The sequence below is a fragment of the Aspergillus oryzae genome, chromosome 6 (assembly GCF_000184455.2).
Source record: "Aspergillus oryzae RIB40 DNA, chromosome 6".
Lineage (NCBI taxonomy): Eukaryota > Fungi > Ascomycota > Eurotiomycetes > Eurotiales > Aspergillaceae > Aspergillus > Aspergillus oryzae.
The window spans coordinates 2,195,656-2,212,912 of NC_036440.1; the positions used below are offsets into that span (position 1 = coordinate 2,195,656).

At 49.2% G+C, this 17,257-nt stretch overlaps 3 protein-coding genes across 3 annotated transcripts; 1 reads left to right on the forward strand and 2 right to left on the reverse strand.

Moving 5' to 3' along the window:
• Positions 1-781: 781 nt before the first annotated feature.
• Positions 782-7,319, reverse strand: AO090038000542 (ankyrin repeat protein; the record flags this gene model as incomplete). The annotated part of the gene is made up of 7 exons (XM_023238242.1): positions 782-1,223; positions 1,882-2,821; positions 2,876-3,867; positions 3,924-5,658; positions 5,715-6,036; positions 6,093-6,335; positions 6,390-7,319. The coding sequence occupies 7 exons, from the start codon at positions 7,317-7,319 to the stop codon at positions 782-784; spliced, it is 5,604 nt and encodes a 1,867-aa protein (XP_023093180.1).
• A 2,648-nt stretch (positions 7,320-9,967) lies between these two features.
• On the reverse strand, positions 9,968-13,271 carry AO090038000541 (hydroxymethylglutaryl-CoA lyase; the record flags this gene model as incomplete). Its single annotated transcript, XM_023238243.1, has 4 exons — positions 9,968-9,976; positions 10,633-11,122; positions 11,175-11,635; positions 13,179-13,271. The coding sequence occupies 4 exons, from the start codon at positions 13,269-13,271 to the stop codon at positions 9,968-9,970; spliced, it is 1,053 nt and encodes a 350-aa protein (XP_023093179.1).
• Positions 13,272-14,850: 1,579 nt separating this feature from the next.
• On the forward strand, positions 14,851-17,034 carry AO090038000540 (putative cholinesterase; the record flags this gene model as incomplete). Its single annotated transcript, XM_001825392.1, has 1 exon — positions 14,851-17,034. One exon carries the CDS (start codon positions 14,851-14,853, stop codon positions 17,032-17,034), a length of 2,184 nt encoding a protein of 727 aa, XP_001825444.1.
• Positions 17,035-17,257: the final 223 nt, after the last annotated feature.

Here is a 17,257-nt window from a genome sequence, read left to right on the forward strand (position 1 = left end):
CGGTTATACTAGGGAGCGTAAATTTGTTGCCTGATCTTTCGTTAGTATATTGATCAGTCGAAACGCTGAAGAAACATACCGTATGAACAAGCGGACTGGCATAGCAAAATATATGCTAGGATATACATTCGCCAATTCGTCATCACCGAGAGAAGATCCTTCCATCGGGACCGTTGTTGCTGCTCGTGCTCCTCATCTTTGAACTGTCCTCCTTCCTTAATGAATTTCTGTAACTCGAGGAAGCGGATTTCGTCTGGTTCTAACCATCGACCGGATAGAGAAGGGGAGTCAATGAGGAACCAAAAACAGGCCACACCCAGCATAACGGTAAATAAGCCCTCGATGATAAAGATCCACCGCCAGCCTGCGTATCCACCAACACCATCCATCTTCGCGATAGCTGCCGCAAGCAGTCCTGAGAACGCACCAGACAGGGCACTAGCACAGTAGAAATAGGCGAGCCGAGTGGACAAGTCTTTCGGCATATACCACTGGGTGCAGAGATAAACTGCTCCGGGAAAGAAACCTGCCCTGTTTGGAGTCAGCTCAAGAATCTGACCTAATATCTTGCAGGTCGCAAACATACTCGAAAACACCAAGAAGAACACGGACCACCATCAAACCGGCGAAGTTCTTCACGACCCCGGTCAATGTCATGATGATACCCCAGGAAACGATCAGAATTCCCAGATAAACAGACGGCCGAGAAAATGTTTTGAGAAGCATGTTGCTAGGTACCTCTGTCTATAGTTAGATCGACCGTCTCCATCGAAACGAGAACCTACAAAAACTTACCAAGGAGGACATATGGGACAAAGAATATGCTCAATATGATGTTCCATTGAATGCCATCAAGGTTCAGATCTTCCATCATGCCTTCGATCTTTGCATTTCCGATGTTCGCTCTATCGAGATGAGATATAAGATATAATACTGCTAGCATCGGCACGAGACGGATATCGACCTGGTCAGTTGAATTAGCATCGCAGGGCTTATGATACCATGTAGAGAGGATACAAACCTTGCGGCGAGTCATCTTCCTCCGCTCCGGGGGGTAATTGAGATAAAAGTCCTCATCCTCCGGATCTAATCCCAAGACCCGGAAATTCTCAATAGTAACAATTGCGGGCACCCGCTCTTGGTGCTTAGGATCAGGAATCTTATCATCTTGGAGGTCCAAGGAGTGTTCCATTGGCTTTGCAAACGACATTTCGACCAGACACCTAGTAGGTACCTACTCAATGAATGACAGGAGCTTTGGCGGTTTGGCTCTCGCTGGAGGAAGAGTGAGCCTGGAATATATAGATTATCATGCTTTTCCGCCATGCTATCTGCACTCTGAGTCGAAGCTCATGTCGTTCCAGTCTAACCCCGCACATTGGCGCATGATAGATGCATACTATGTCGGCTGCCAAGAAAGCTAAGAGAGTGTTCCGAACATAGACATGGATAAGTCTGGGGAAATGGAGGAGAAGCGGCGGAGGAATCCGGGGGTGGAGCCACCTTCCGCTAAGCCCCATCCACGTGAACTGGCGGAAATGCAGGCTAAACCAGCTGGAAAAATATCCGCCCTCCGCAACTGGAAGCTACCTATCCTAGCTCTAGGCTTAGTCTTGTTGTTCTAGCGGGGTCGAAGATTTCGCGCTTGATGAATGACACTAATTGTACGGAGTATTTATCCATTGAAATGTTCGTAACTTTAATATTTAAACAGGTTCTATTGGTCGCTCTCACACTAACAATTGCCGAAGCCATATCCCGCGTTCCACCACCAAAAAAAACGGATAATATAAGTTTAAACCTTCAAGCACTCTTCCCAGAGCAGCATCTCATATTTCCATGACGTCGGTCAACTCGTCCTCTCGGTCAGACCGACCATACCATCTCGCTACTTGATCCGTTTCTGTAAACCCTTGGCTCTGACGTTGTCCCCATCGACTGGACTTCTGTGCGGCGAGTCGCTTTGCCACCTCGTTCGCTTCATTTAAGGTGACTAGCTTCCGCTTTTCCGGTCGGCCGCTAGCTCTTTCATGACATACGTCGCGCAAGCTCTTCTCCGGTGGGCGTAAGTCAGGAAGGAAGGACTCTGGGTCCACATCAACCATGTTTGCATCCGTTATCCAGCGGCCATTCCAAGATCGATCGCGAGTTCGAAAGCTAGGTGGTTCCGAGGTTGCTTTAAGTGTCCAAGCGTCCTCTTCCAGCTCTAGTGGTGTGTTTCCAGTGGCATTCTCACGATAAAGCAAGTCAGGACGACGGTCCATCATCAGCTCGAGAATCTGGACGAGTTCATGCTTTACTGCGTAGTGCACAGGTGTATTACCCGTGCCATCAAGAAGTTCCAAGTGTTTCTGTCCTGTGCTCTCGGCAAACTCAAGGAGAATGCGTGCGATATCAATCAGCCTATCTGCATCGGATCCGTTAAAATAGGCGTGATGCATCCAACGGGCGAATGGGGTGACAGATCCCGGTTCATCTGATGAGCGTTCCACTAGTAAGGAAGGAGCCAATCGAGGATCAAGCAAGCCAAGGAGTCTCTTGATATTGCCTGGCTTTCCTGAAGTGTCGCCATCAATTCCACACAGCAACAGATGTATGAGGTTGTTACCTCTGCTATCGCGAACTGTCTGGCTTGCGCCTGCTTTGATAAGAATATCTGCATAATCTGCTCTATTCAAAGAGTATGCCAGGGCCAGTGGCGTGTATCTTCCCGCGGACCTAGTCTCGAGGCATTCCGGAACCTCCCGAACAAGATACTCAACAAGGCGTCGGGACTCCAATGTTGGCGTAGAAAGAATGGCGCAATGCAAGACCAGATTGCCTGTCGTAATACAAGTTAGACTCAGATATCTATAGGCATATAAGGAGTACATACTTTTTGCATTTAGCCAGCTCATGAGAGACTTTTCAATGCCACTGCTTGACTTTGCTAGGAGCTTCAGCCTGTGGTCCTGTTCGTGGGTCTTGGAAAATTCGACGTAATGTCTGCTTGGAGCAGTGCTCATGTACCATTCAGTACTCTTCAGACTACCTAGCACGGCGGAAACAAGCAAGGGTGAGCTTTTATTCGTGTGGTGCTGCAGTTGTCCGCGCCCAGCAGCTGCCCAGTCTGCTCTCTTCTTCCCATGGATAGACAGCCCTTGGTAGTATCCTGGCTTTTCATGCACCTGAACGCCGCTTTCCCGGACAAGAGCATCTAGTGGAAGGTCCGCTCCTGTTCTCCTGATAAGTTCTTCAAGGCAGCGGAGTCGACCCTCTGCTATAGCCAGATGGACAGTTTTATTCGGCACTCCAAAAGCGGCGAATTCAGAATCGGTATCTTTAGAAGTCAATTCTTCTCCCATTTCAAGTAAGAAGACAAGCAACTTGACATCGTCCATCCAAATGGCATATTCGAGAAGATTAGATGGCTTGCCAAAGGGGCTCTCGCGGCATTTAGCCATGGCATCAGGACTCAAAAACCATTCGGATTTTGGGCAATACCAATTTAGTACCTCAAGTGGAGTAATATGGCACTCCACCTGCGTGGCCACTTCACCGATGTCGTCTATGGTGAACTTGTCATCAACAACCTCGCTGTAGATGCGAGGATTACCACTATCCTCCGAGTCCTCACTACTGCAATCACTGCACATCTCAAACCTCTCGTGGCCACTATGTTCCTCTTTTTTATACTGTGCTTGAACGATCTCCAAGATCGCTTTTGCCACATCCAGGTGACCCCGAAGTGATGCGATTGAAAATGGGGAGAGTCTATTGGAGTCTGTTATAGCGATCTGCAACGGAGGCTGTTCATTGCCCTCACCCCACATGGCTAGTGTGAGAGACCTAATGGTGTCTAAGTCACCATTCCAAGCTGCCTCAAAGCTTTAAGAAGTTAGTCGCCGATCAATGCCAAGCGGATAGGTCTTTAGGATACTCACAGTTTGATATATCCATCCTTCTTTTCATCTGTAAGATCAGATATATTAAATGTAAACTCCAGCTCGAAAGGGTCATCACAGTCCCTGTTTGGCGATGATGACTCATCCTCATCATCCGGTTGTTGGAGATCGGGAAACAATTCCTTGAACGTCTTGGCGCCTTTCTCGGACAGGACAGTTTCTAGTTTCTCGAATTGTTCAACTAGGTCCCGTATCGTCTGCAGCTTCGACTCGACCCCTTTCCTGTTCTCGGAATCACTGATTCCTTGTTCATATACTTTCAGACTTTTCTCGTATGACCTCTTTGCCTTGTTCAATTCTCGCTCCGCTGTCCACAATTGATATGTGTTGGCTTCAAAATCTTTCAGGTAGAAGGAATCAGGCTCAAGCGGCCGTGGCGCATTTAAGTCAACCACTTCGCCTTGGTATTGTTGCAATTCCTTGATCTTATCACGGACACAGTCCAGGAGAGATTTTCCGTGGAGGCTATCGCGCACGTAGTCTTCATCTTCGACTTTATATCCATCTGGCGATAGTGTGTTCGGATCAACGCCACGCGTCACTAGCTCTAGAGCCACTTCTGGTAATTCTTTCTGAATAGCTAGGACAATGGGCTGGGTAAAGTTCTGCCTGAAAATTTCACGGTTCCTTTCTGATGAGTTTGTACGTATGCTGTCCAGTACCTGACCAGACTTCACAAACTTCCCGAAATCGATCGAGGGCTCGGCGCCAGCTTCGAGGAGCTTCAACGCACCGATTGGGTTCTTTGTATTGATTGCGGTCATGAATGCAGAGTAGGCATCAGGGTTCCAGGAGTATCCAACAAAGGCGAGATGGTTAATTGCTTTCATTGTGACTGGTTTGTTCTGATCGAGGAAGACATCAATAAGGTCGTCATATGTTGAGGCAGCAATGTAGTGCAATGGCGTGTTGTATTTGAGGTCGGCCTGGGCCGGCGAGGCGCCCAATTGCAGAAGCTTCTTGGTCATCGCTTTTGCTTTTTCTAGAGGGAGTTGAAGCGTTAGTACTAGTGTTAGAATTGCACCTCTTGAGCTGTTGCCCTGGCTGTTCAGCAACTTTATGGGGAGCAGCACGTCAGCTCCGAAGGACGCGACGAGTTCTTCCACCACGTCAACGTGGCCGTTGAGTATGGCAAGATGTAGAGGAGATGTATGGCTGTCCCATGACACGGCATTTATATCATAGATATCTGGTTCTTGCACATTCTCATCTTCAGAAAGACCCTCAGCGCTGGTGGCATCGTCACCTTCTTTCTGGACTTTGACAAATGACCCAGACGTGTACGAGGTTGCGTCTGCTTCCATACCAACTGTTTCGATGTCCTCTGGCTCGCTTCCTGCTTCGTCAGCTCCATGCTGACTATCTTGTGCTGCTTTTGCTTTGCGAAGCTCCTGCCTTTTATCCTCCTCTGCTTCATTTTCTTCGCTTTTGTGGAGCAGTATTCTAATCATCTCAACACTCCCTCTAGCAGCTGCGATATGCAAAGCAGTCCTGCCATCTGCCAAGCGTGAGATTAACCTAGCACCGTGGTCGACAAGGCATTGCACAATTTCTGGTGTTGAAGCCATACAAGCCAGATGTAACGGGGTGCGTCCAGTATAGTCGCGACTGTTAGGATCCCTTTCATCTTGAGAAAGCCACTCCTTGACAGCAGCGAGATCATGGTCGACTATAGCCTGGCATAGTTGCTCAGTGTTACCCACATAAGCCATTTCTGCTTTCCCATTAGTAGACGCCACAACGGTTCGACAGAAACATGGGAACACAAACCTGTCCAGTCGGTCTCTGTAATGGGGTTAAAGCTGCCAATTTCCTGGCGTCCTGGATCATCTTTGATAAATGAGATGTCCCCAGCTATATAGTTCTTGCTTTCTTTCTCTGCGACTTCCTTTTCTTCCGGGGTCACTGGTTCAGGACAATAACCACAGCAGTCGTGAATCACATCCTCCACGTTACCAAAGAATGCAGGATGCCGATGCAGATTGACGTCTCTGTCTTTTGGTTTGTTCCATTCTGCATTGAGAAGTAAGTCTTTTGTATACACCAGTCGCTCAATCCTCTTAGCATGGAACTTTGGCCCATAGGGAATCGTCTTGGAGTGGAGTCAGCAGAGATAGCCCTATATGATGGGGGGAAGGTATAACACACCATAGTATGATAGTCTGAATATTCATCCCCTTCCATCCACTCAGGGATTTCGTCTTCCCAATCACTTTTAATATTACCATTCAGTGACTTGAGGCTTCGCATTTGCTGTTGTCGAGCCGGACGGCCGCGCTCCTCTCGTCTCTGCTCTAGATAGGCGTCCCTATCGGATGACTTCGGCAACCTTTCTAGAACTAGAAGACGCGCTAGGCCGACAGTCCTTGAAAAGCTCCTCTCATAAATCGTCTAGAAGCATGTTAGACAGAGACGGTCCCACACTTGGGAAAGGGGAAGCCTTACTGGATCAACACGGCACCTCTCTAGCTGCGGACAGAATATTTCAAAGCCTCGGTGTGAATATTTGGAAAGGCGGTTCTCATAAGACGGCGAGCGTCTAGTGAGATCGATCGTATTCGTCTGGGTGATATATGCAGCAAGAGCACGTGGTGAAGCATAAACTTGCTTGCCATCGAAAGCGGCACAAGAACAGTCAACATCGAATCCGGTCAGGATCTCCGAAATAGACTTGTATATACGAAGGACAATCTGCACGTGGCGTGTGGGGTATTGTGAGACGATAGTAATTGTGTTCTTGGTTCGTATGGTTGTTGTCTCATAAAGAATGGCGTTTTTGATCTTATCTTCAATCTGTTTTATCTTTTCAATTGCTTGTTCTTCCGTCAAGCCATATAGGAAGAGGTCAACGTCAGACGCGGGTGCGTACTTGTCATGGTAGAACTGTCGTAAAGCGCGTTTTGAGCCACGGTACTGTTCCGGGACTGGCATGAGGCAAGTCACCACGGCACTTCCTGCGACGACGACATTGTTCCAGTCCATGTCACTCAAAGATCCTTCCGAGAAGATGTTGAAATTATTCCGGAAGTCCTCCAAGCTCGACACCACCGCAGGGTCGCCATAAGCCCTACGAGATTCTGCCTTCAGGGGCATAACATATTTTTCCTGAAGGTCGGGTGACTCTGAAGATGGATCACGAGGCCGACTTGGAACAATGGTCTTCCCACTCGTGTCATAGAGCGGTACAATATTGAGGTGATTGTCCCGCAGCGCAGGATGCGACGGCTCCTGAGCAAACAGCTTACGTACCACCGCTTCATGCTCATTGTACGGCTTGATGAGCTGAGCAATTGGGGTAGCCTGATTTTTGTTGATCCAGCTAATAAAGTCCTCGTGTTTCGCTGGCAATGATGGAAGAGATAGTATCGCTGCCATGATGTTCGCTGGTGGAGCTCAAAACTCGATCCCGATTATACCAAAAGTATATGTAAGATATAGGAATCAAATTAACCACAGGTTTGCAGCACCTGGAATTAAGAGAGAGAGAGAAGAAGAAGAAGAAGAAGAAAAGTCTAACACATCCATCCCCACCAGCAGTTCGAAAGCTTCCCTTAAATCAAATTTCCAAACAACTAAAGTTTACCCCCTCGGCGGCAGAATTGGTACCGCTCTCCAGGCATACGGTCCCACTATTCGTCTAAATCTAGGCACTGCTAGGCAGGATGAGGCAACCTATTGGGGATCCTGCCGATCATCCAAGCTCTCGGTTAGATGTCTGGCGCCAGCTCTGCGGTCAGCTCCCCACTCTTTACGCCACCAATATACTAATCTCGATCTGATCCCACAATGAAGAGAGGTCTCAATACTTGTAAACTTGAAATGGAGACATCGCTAATTATCCACAGCGGCCGAACCAAATTTTTTGTCCCCCTAATGCTGGCTCTAACTCCATCCCAAGTTTCCGTGCCGTCCCAGCTGAGTCGACATAGAATTCAGCTCGGAGGCTCTCACGCATAGTGGCTGTACACATTCTCGCCACGAAAAATTCCCCCGCTGTATGTTCCAAACTAATGGTCATCGCTTCCACCCGATCGCTTAGATCCGCCTGTAAGTGTCCATCTTTGACCCTCAATGTAATGATGCCATAACCTGGATGGCTGTATATTCCAGTATACGCATGTAATGGGAGGATGTGGGGAAGTGGCTTGGCAAGCAGAGAAGGAAACAATCGTTTCTTCGTCTCGTTGATACTCTCGGATCTTTTTTCCGCGACGTCGGCCATCCTCTTCGTCATTCTTTCGATAAACTCTACCCGCTCACTGCCCGACACTCCCAGTAACGTATCGATGAGGTATAAGTATAATTCCAACTGCGCGTTTCTAGCCCTCTGGGTATTCCCCATTATCGCAAACCCAAACTGCTTCTCAGCTATGAAGCCCACCATGATCCCAAATCCAGCCCAGCTCCCGCTATGCCAGTACAATTGTTGACCCCGATAAGTGTCCACAAACCAGCCTAGAGCGTACAAGTGGTATGGTGCAGGTGGATATGCAGTATCCTTGTCGTCTTTGGAGACTACGGTCCGGGGATGAATGAGTGATGTATGTCCTTCCGGCGATATTGGTGCTTTTTTGTATATCATGGCTCGCAACCATTTTGCGTAATCGAGAACATTGCTGACCATGGCCCCTGTTCCAGTTGTGGGTGCATAGTTCATATGTGGTTCGGCCACATAGCAGCCCTTTTCTGGAACCCACGTGTAACCTTGGACCAACTTTGGACTAGTTACTGGACACCTGTTGACATCCTGGACAGAGAAGTACGTGTCTTTCATATTGAGTGGGCTCCAGATGCGCTTTCGTAGAAACTCGCCCAGCGACTCGCCTGTGATCTGCTCCAAAACATGAGACACTACCATAAACATGTGGTTGCAATAGTCGAACGTTGTTCGCGGTGGATACGCTAAAGGAAGGTGCCTGAGCTTCCGGACCGCTTCACGCAACGTTTCGTTCGGATATGCGCCTATCATCGCAAATAAATGACCTGGTAATCCAGACCGATGTGACAGAGCATCTTCCAGTGTAGTGTTCATTGTGGCATGATCGTCGGCCAAAACAAAGTCATCTCGAATTAAGGATGCTATTGGCGTATCCCATCTGAGAGGCGAGAGGGTCTTTTTTGTGTCATCAATTACCATGGATACCGCAGCCGCAGTGAAGGCTTTGGTCGTGCTGCACGTGGTGAACAGAGAACCAACGGTCATGTTTTTGTCCGGAAATTCTGCTATGCCGTAGGCCTGCGTCACTCAGTACAAATACATGTGGCCACTTGATCATTCACATACTTTGGCAAAAGTGCTCGAGCCGTGAACCACAGAAATCGTAATGCCGGGTACCTTCCATTTTTCCAACTGCCTCTGTACTAGGGAGTCAAACTCCAGCGTAAAGGGGGAGGGATGCTGTCGTATGGTCATGATGGTACGTTGAACTGTCGGTTAGGTGGTAGTGCTTTTCCTGTGCGGAGAAGAGGGCAGATGTGAGATTTGAGTAAACGGCACAGCGACACATAATCCGTATAGGCATAGCGCACCTCTAGGCGGCTACATCTTTCGCTTATCTGCGGGGGTATTTTAGTACTAGTATTAATGGTACACGGATACCACAGGCAGGCACTGAGATAAGAAGCTATGGCTGGCACGAAAATAAACACTAACATTAATTTGGCATACAAAGTCGTTTCATGACTTCTTCTATAGTACATCTTTCTCATCTGCTCTCCTGTGAGTAGCAGAAGTCACAACCATGCTTCCGGGTCATTTTCTAATGATCTATGAGATAGATCCACACCATGCACCATAGCGATCAGATCCTCATATGCCCTTTCCCTCTCTCCGTCGTCGACCTTGTCCCCAAACGCTCCTCAACGCACGTTTCAAATCCTCTTTACGTCCGCTGTAGGATGCTTTCATGTCGCCTTGACCGACCTCAAGCTTCATCATTTTGAAGAAAGTCGTATCAAGAGTATGAGCTTGTGCATCCCATCCCGCCCTCGTCGACCATGCAAACTCCCTGGACCCACGTGGTTTAGCAGGCCTAGAGTTGTTCAGTCGCATGAGCAAATCATCCAGGCCGGCCCGTAGTTGTCCCTGGTCTTCCACAATTTCAGATACCAGCCCTAGTGAGTTTAGTTTTTCCGCTGTGGTGGAATGAGTGGAGAAAACTGCGTTGCGTATAAAAGCGCTCTTCCACCTTGAGTTAGCATTCTTCGCTTGTTCAAATGTCGCTTCGGTGAATGTCAATGTCGCTGCCCTGAGGCTAATCCTGACGTCACAAGCAAGCGCTAAATCGACACCGCCACCGAAAGCGTGACCATTTACGCATGCAACTGTCGTTTTGGGTGAACGTTTCATCAATTCCAGCAAGGCAGCGAGATGTTTTGCCTGAGGATTTCTTGAAGCACCTTGAGCAATGAATGGCATACTCTTCCCAATCTCCACGCCCATGCAGAAGTATCCCCCGGTTGCGGTGATGATAATGTTCAAGAGGGAAGGGTCCTTATTGCAATTTGCGAAAATAGCTATAAGGTCCGCGACCATCTTCTGCGTCAACGTGTTGCCCCTTTTCGGCCGATTGAGTACAATCTTAAAATTGCCGCCCGAGCGATATGTCAATAGTCTGCCCTTGGTGTTCACTGGGGTCCAAGTTGCTGCCTTGGTCGGTGCGTGTTCCGTATGGCGCGGTGGACACACCAGTCCGTGGGTATTCGCGAGCGCTATTCCAGCCCGGCTTGCATTCTCTCTTGACAATCTTGTGGATATCCACAGGCCAGTTTCGACCAGCTTGAGCATATCAAGGCCGGTGTCAATACCCGCATTGTGAAACATGTATACTAGGTCTTCCGTGGCAACATTTCCCTTGGCGCCCGGTGCATAAGGGCAACCTCCCAAGCCGCTGATACTACTATCAAACACACGAAGACCACAGTTATATGCTTCCCAGGTGTTGGCTACAGCTTGACCGTATGTATCGTGGAAATGGCCCGCCAGCAGCTCGAGAGAGACGTCATGTTCCTCCAGATACGTCAAAAGACTTCTTACTTTATCGGGGCAGCCGACACCTAGTGTATCCCCAAGGCTAACCTCATAGCATCCCATCTCGAGCAGCTCCCTCACGCAGCGAAGCACTGCGGATGGCGCAGTCGGGCCGTCAAAAGGGTCGGAAAATATACACGATACATATCTTCACAAAATGTCAGCCACGGCGACCCATGCACTCAGCGACATAAACTTACCCCCTGACAGTCAGGCCACAGCTGGTAGCCTTCTCTGCAATATTCCTCGCTCTTTCTAAACCCTCCTGCACAGTGCAGTTGATGTTGGCCTTACTAAACCCTTCTGTGGCGCTGATAAAGACCGCAACCTCCTTTACATCATATTCGAGTGCTATATCCAGACCCTTCATATTAGGAACTAATACCGGAAGACGGATATTAGGTTCCTCCCTCAGTGACTTGATAACTTCCGTGCGCAGCACATCTCGACAGTCCGATAACTGTGGAACCGCTCGAGGGGAGACTATCGACGTCAACTCGATGGTTCGCAGACCCGTTCCGCGGAGTCGTCGAATCAACTCGATTTTTACTGACGTTGGCACATGGTCTTTGATGTTCTGTAGGCCGTCCCGCGGTCCTACTTCCACGATACGCACGGCGCCTCTAGGGTCTTTCATAGCGGGTGCGGCATCCGGGCGCAACTAGCGAACGAATGGGGCCGTGAGTGTCGTGAAACTCCAACGCAGTATCATTTCGTAACAATCGCCTCGCAAAATCAAGTTCAGAAAAGTTCCCTTCGGGGCGTGAAGATAATACTTATACTGAGTGTCAGCATTCGGCAGTGCGGATGTTCTGGCCCGAAAAAATGTCCCCGCAAACAGGTGGATGACGACATACCGGGCGCCTTACCCCGTATTATTCTAGTCTGTCATCACGCCTCGGAGTGGCGGTTCAATTGAATGTTACCCTGCGATCGCCGAGGCTCGAGGCTACCGAACGTTCTAGTCTTTTGTCTCTACCACAATTCACTCTCTGACTGTGCTGACTCTGACTCTGACCATGCGTTTTCTGGCAGAACTTATCAACGACTTGTCAGCAAATCAAATGACGTCTACTCCCCATCATCCTGTTGAATGCAACATCTTGGAATCTTTTGAGTTTAAGCATCGGGGTTCGGTTCGGAGGAAGTACCCGTGACGTGGCTGCTTAGCACCAAAGGCGTGATTGCTGAGTGGTCATTGGGTTCGTGCGGCGCAGGGACCATTTTCGTTTCCCGTGGTTATCAACATTGATTCAATCCTTTTGGATTCCCCTTCCGGGATGCATCATTTCAACCTTGTCCGACGGCTAACATAGTTGATATATTTCTTTTTTGCTCCGATCACGACAGATCCCAAATTTGAGCATGCTATTGGTAACCTTACCTACTGCATCTTGCATGAATAAACTCGTCACCAAGTCACCCGCACTACTTCAACACACTAGACTACTAGTATTGTGATAGAACCGTACCATGTAAGCATCCTCAACACCGATAAGGAGGTGATGCAAGATATCACCACCGAACAGGATTTGTAGCGCAATCGGTATTCTTCTGTGCCACATGTCAACCACGATGCACGTTCACCAGGCAAGATCCCTGTAAACAACTCGTCTTAGATCTGACCGGCTATCTTATAATCAACGCTCGTGTTATATTCCAAGCTGGTCAGTTCCTCGCATGGCTGCCATTCCCAACCAAAATCCAAGGTACTTCTGACGAAAGATGTCGCCGTCGAGTCGGGAACATCTACCTAAGTACATACGATAGAAGTTGTTAGCATGCCACCTACCCGCCAATAAGACGTGGAGATTTTTGGATCTTGAGATACTTCAATGAAGAGTCGATCGCGTCATTTGAGCCTTGTTAGGTGTTTGAATATTCTGTCGTTAGGGGAGTTGATTATCGCCAATTGAAAGGTCTAAGATAGGATGCCATCGCTGTTGTAAGATGGACTATAAGGTTAGACCATGTCGCGTATTCATGAATGCTGGAGTGGGGTGAGAACTACCTGATATAAAGATGACTGACTAGCTTCAGAGTTAGTGGGGCTTGTCTGACTGATGTTATCCGTTGTATTCTATTCTTATGCTGAGAGCTGTCTGTGTTGCTTTGTTCTCTTGTATTTGAAGTGATTGATGTGATTGAAGTCATTGTCATATGAGACAAGAAAACAATAGTCATCAAAGGAAGTACATACATACATCAGTTGGCAAATGTCCACTGATCAAGTAAATGTGGTCGCCATTGTACGCAGTGATATAGAGACAGGTGTAGTAAGCAACATCTGCGGTCATGTGGTTTGTAAAGAAGTATATGGGGGACTGAAAAGCATCAACATTGGAAGGATGATGAGTCTGGTGAGGTAATCATTGCAAAATGCTGGAGTGAGCAGCCATTTGAGAGAAGGAGCCAGAAGTAGACACCCGTTTACATAGAGTGATTACCGTAGGGATAGCCGAGAATAGAGACACTGAAGATGAAGATGAAGGGCTCCAGCAGTGTTTGACTATACTGGGAGAGATAAAGTGAAAAGAATCATTGAGAGAGGAGCAAAACTCCAAAAAACCTATCACTCCGCCTCAACGATTAAAGCGTGGGAATTTCAGCAGGTGTTCTAGGGAAAATCCCCGGGCCCAGGGATTTTATTACCACGATCCTCTCCTCGCGCTTTCCCTGGCCTGGGAAAGGACGTCAAGGGACGGAATCGAACAGAGCGCTCCTGGCGTGCTGTAGCCATCGTTGGGCCAGGACGACTACCACTGCACTATCTGGGTCTCCGATGTCATTCTGTTGTTCTCTAAAAAATATAAGGGTATACATGTTACCCGATTAGGAAGGTGGGTGCCTGGGGAAGAGGGCCGCGATTGTGGGCTAGCCGAAGGCTGATCCTCACTCAACGTGTAATCCCAAGGATTAGAGCGCTTCTCTTTGCGATTGAGGGGACGATGATCCATCGTTCCCATATTTAAGCCTATCTTTGAGTAACAGGGGATAGTATATCGTTTGAGGTTGTTGAGTACGTGGTATAAAGCGGACTCCGAGAAGTGGGTCAAGTATATATGTCGCAACAGGAACACTAACCCAGTAGTTAGCCATTACCCTCTCAGAAGCCTTGGCAATCTCATCTACTGCTTGCTGTATAAACAGAGAAAGGGATCAGTTGGTTAGGACTTGAGGGTAGCCGTCACAATTATGTTCTTATCGGCTATATAATGCTTCCTGGGGCTCAATTTTAGTTGTGATACACCCGGACTGTACACCCAAGGCGCAGTAAAGCTAGAGCATAGACAATTTTGGGTTTTTGCTCTATCGAGAGTAAAGGACTGACAAATTTGAAAGGTATAGGGCACAGGGCTAGGGTTGGATCACATGGAACTATCCCCGATGGGGCGAACCTTGAGAGATGCGGCCTGAAAAGCCTCGGCGATGACGGTGAATGCCGACCTCCACCTTTTACTCCAGGTTTGATGTGGAGATCTTTGTATCTAGTGCCTCTTGGCTTAATTATCTATTGGGAGTTTTCTGCCGAGCCAGGCCTTCGTATTGGTCATCTCGCTAAGGCTCTCCATGACAAGAAGCACCGCTATTGGAACCAATGTGCTGCAACCCTGTTAGTAACTGTCTCCAGCTGGAGCTCGGTATGTCACTGGCTACTAATCCTTTCCTCCTTCCCCAGTTCACCTATCATGAGGTCGCTGCTAGTAAACAGCACGAGCTTGTGCCCGTTGTTTCCTGATCCTTTTGGTTCCGATTGTTCCGGGCAATACGTATAAATACTGGTTAATCTTCCCGCCTCAACTGTCACTTCCAAGAGGAATCACTCAAGAACTCTGAGATCTGCGCATTGTTGCCTTGGGCTCATTCCGAGACAAGATGCAGTTGCAGACTCTCGCCGGTTTCCTACTTCTCTGCTCGCCATCGCTGGCAGCTCCGACCGCTACAGGTCCTCCAAGTACGAGCTCGCTAGGGCCTCTGCGCGCATTGAACTACAACAACCTCGGCCCTGAGAACAATGGAACTGCAGCAGTACTCGTATACGACGAATTGTCTAACACAGAGGCGCAAGCGCGCTGCGCTGCTATTGGGGAGAGCCTCTACCCACTCGGGTCCGCCTCTCAGTCTGAGCGCACTGAGATAGACTACCAGCTTGCCTACCTCGTTTTTTCAGGAGATATTCATTCCGATAGCCGTTTCTGGGTAGCCACTGGTGATTCATCAAAAGAGTGTCAAGCATATTCTCAAGGACAAAAGCGGTTGGTATCAGCATCTTGCAGCTCCAAGCTCCCCGTAATTTGCACATCTAGTGTGCCGCCAAGCACCGACAAAGATAGAACTGCCATCGACTCGTCCAAGATCATCGTCAAAGCGGAGAACTACACCCTGACTGGCTATCGCGACGCACGATCGTTTCGGTTTCTTGGTGTTCCTTTCGCAGATGCCCCGGTGAAAGAGTTGCGCTTCGCACCTCCAAAACCTTTCTCTGGCCCTAAGAAACGCGATGCGACCAAAGTGGGCGATAGCTGTGTTCAAGCCCAGTCGGCGTTTGGTACGCTGGGGAATGGAGGCATTTCCGAAGACTGTCTCTACCTCAATGTCTTTACACCCATCTTGCCTGCGGGTTCATCCGATAACTCAACCCGCAAGCCTGTCGCCGTGTATTTCTACGGCGGTGCATTCGTCAGTGGCAGCGCGTCTATGATCGACTACGACGGCGGAAACTTCGCCAGTCGGAACGATGTCGTGGTTGTTACTGTCAACTATCGAGTAGGAGCACTGGGCTGGTTGACAACTGGTAACCTCACAACCGGAAACTACGGCACAAGAGACCAGATCCTCGCACTGAAATGGGTCAACAGGCATATCGCAGCCTTCGGTGGAGATCCATCCCAGGTCACCATCTTCGGCCAGTCCGCCGGCGGGCAGAGCGTTGTCGCACTGCTCTCCTCAACCGCCGCCCGAGGTCTTTTCTCCGGAGCCATCGCTCAATCAGCACCGGTAGACTTGCCCTGGTTCACGCGCGATGTCTACGCAGACGCCATTGTGCCAGAACTATCCAAGGCTGTGGGCTGCAATCAAACCACATCCGAGAAGGAGCTCCTATCCTGCCTGCGATCCGTCCCAGCAACCAAATTCATAAGCAACACCACAGAATTTCAACAGGCACAGGCCGCTTGGGTTAAGACTCTCGCCTCGGACTATCTCCATGTCAGCCAGCTACTCGCTGCCATCGAGCCGCTCATGCCCATAGTCGACCCTCGCGGCGGGGTAATCGACGATCAATTCGACAAACTCCTCGCAAGCGAACGCCTTCCCAACCGTGTCCCGACCATGTTCACAACGGTCACCGACGAAGCCTCCCTCTACGTTGCCCAATCTGTGCCCGCCCTCGGCGCAAGCCAAACGGCGCTCAACACGTTGTTCACGGCCGCCTTCCCCGCCAAACTGGCTGAATCGCTCATCAGCTCCAACGCCTTCCCCATCAACATGTCCGACCCAGACAGCACGCGCAACGTCGCCGCAGATGCCCTCACCCACAGCGAATGGAGCTGTGCACAGTCCTACCTCCTCCGCAAAGGCGGCGACCGTGTCTTTCCCCAGCTCTACGAAGTCGAGCTCACAAGAGGCCACATCCAGACCAACGTCTCCGTGCCTGAGGTCTGCTCTCCAAACAACAACTATAACGCCAGCTGCCACGCCTCAGACGTGCTCCCCGTCTGGGGAACCCTCAACAGCAAGACTCGCAACGTAGACCCCTACTACGACCAGGATGATATCCTCCATTCGCAGCTGCTCAACGATGTCTTCGGCTCCTTCTTCCGCACCCGTAACCCGAACCCGGACCAGGCCTTCTTGCAGGTCCGTGGCCCCGCCTATGCGTCTACATATGATATTTTCGTGACGAACGGGTACCGGGTGCCTGAGTATCGGCCTGAGCAGCGGAATGTCAGTTTGTTGGGTATGCCGCCCTCTTGGATTGATAATCCCGGTCTCTCGAGGAAGTGTGCTGTCTTTGAGGATTATGGATTTACGTTTCAGAATGCCAACTTTACGGCTTAATGCTTAATACTCATGTATGGAGGATATGGACGGTATGAGGTTAATGAAGTCGGATTATGATTGTAGATAGATGTAGCATAGGCGCTAGGAATCATATATGATTCATTAATGCATTAATGCATTCCGTTGATTGAAAAGTGGGGAGATTCTAATCTCTAGTCTGTCGTAAGTCGTAATCATGAATCGTGATATCCAAAGTTCACGCAAGTCATGCTTGAAAAAT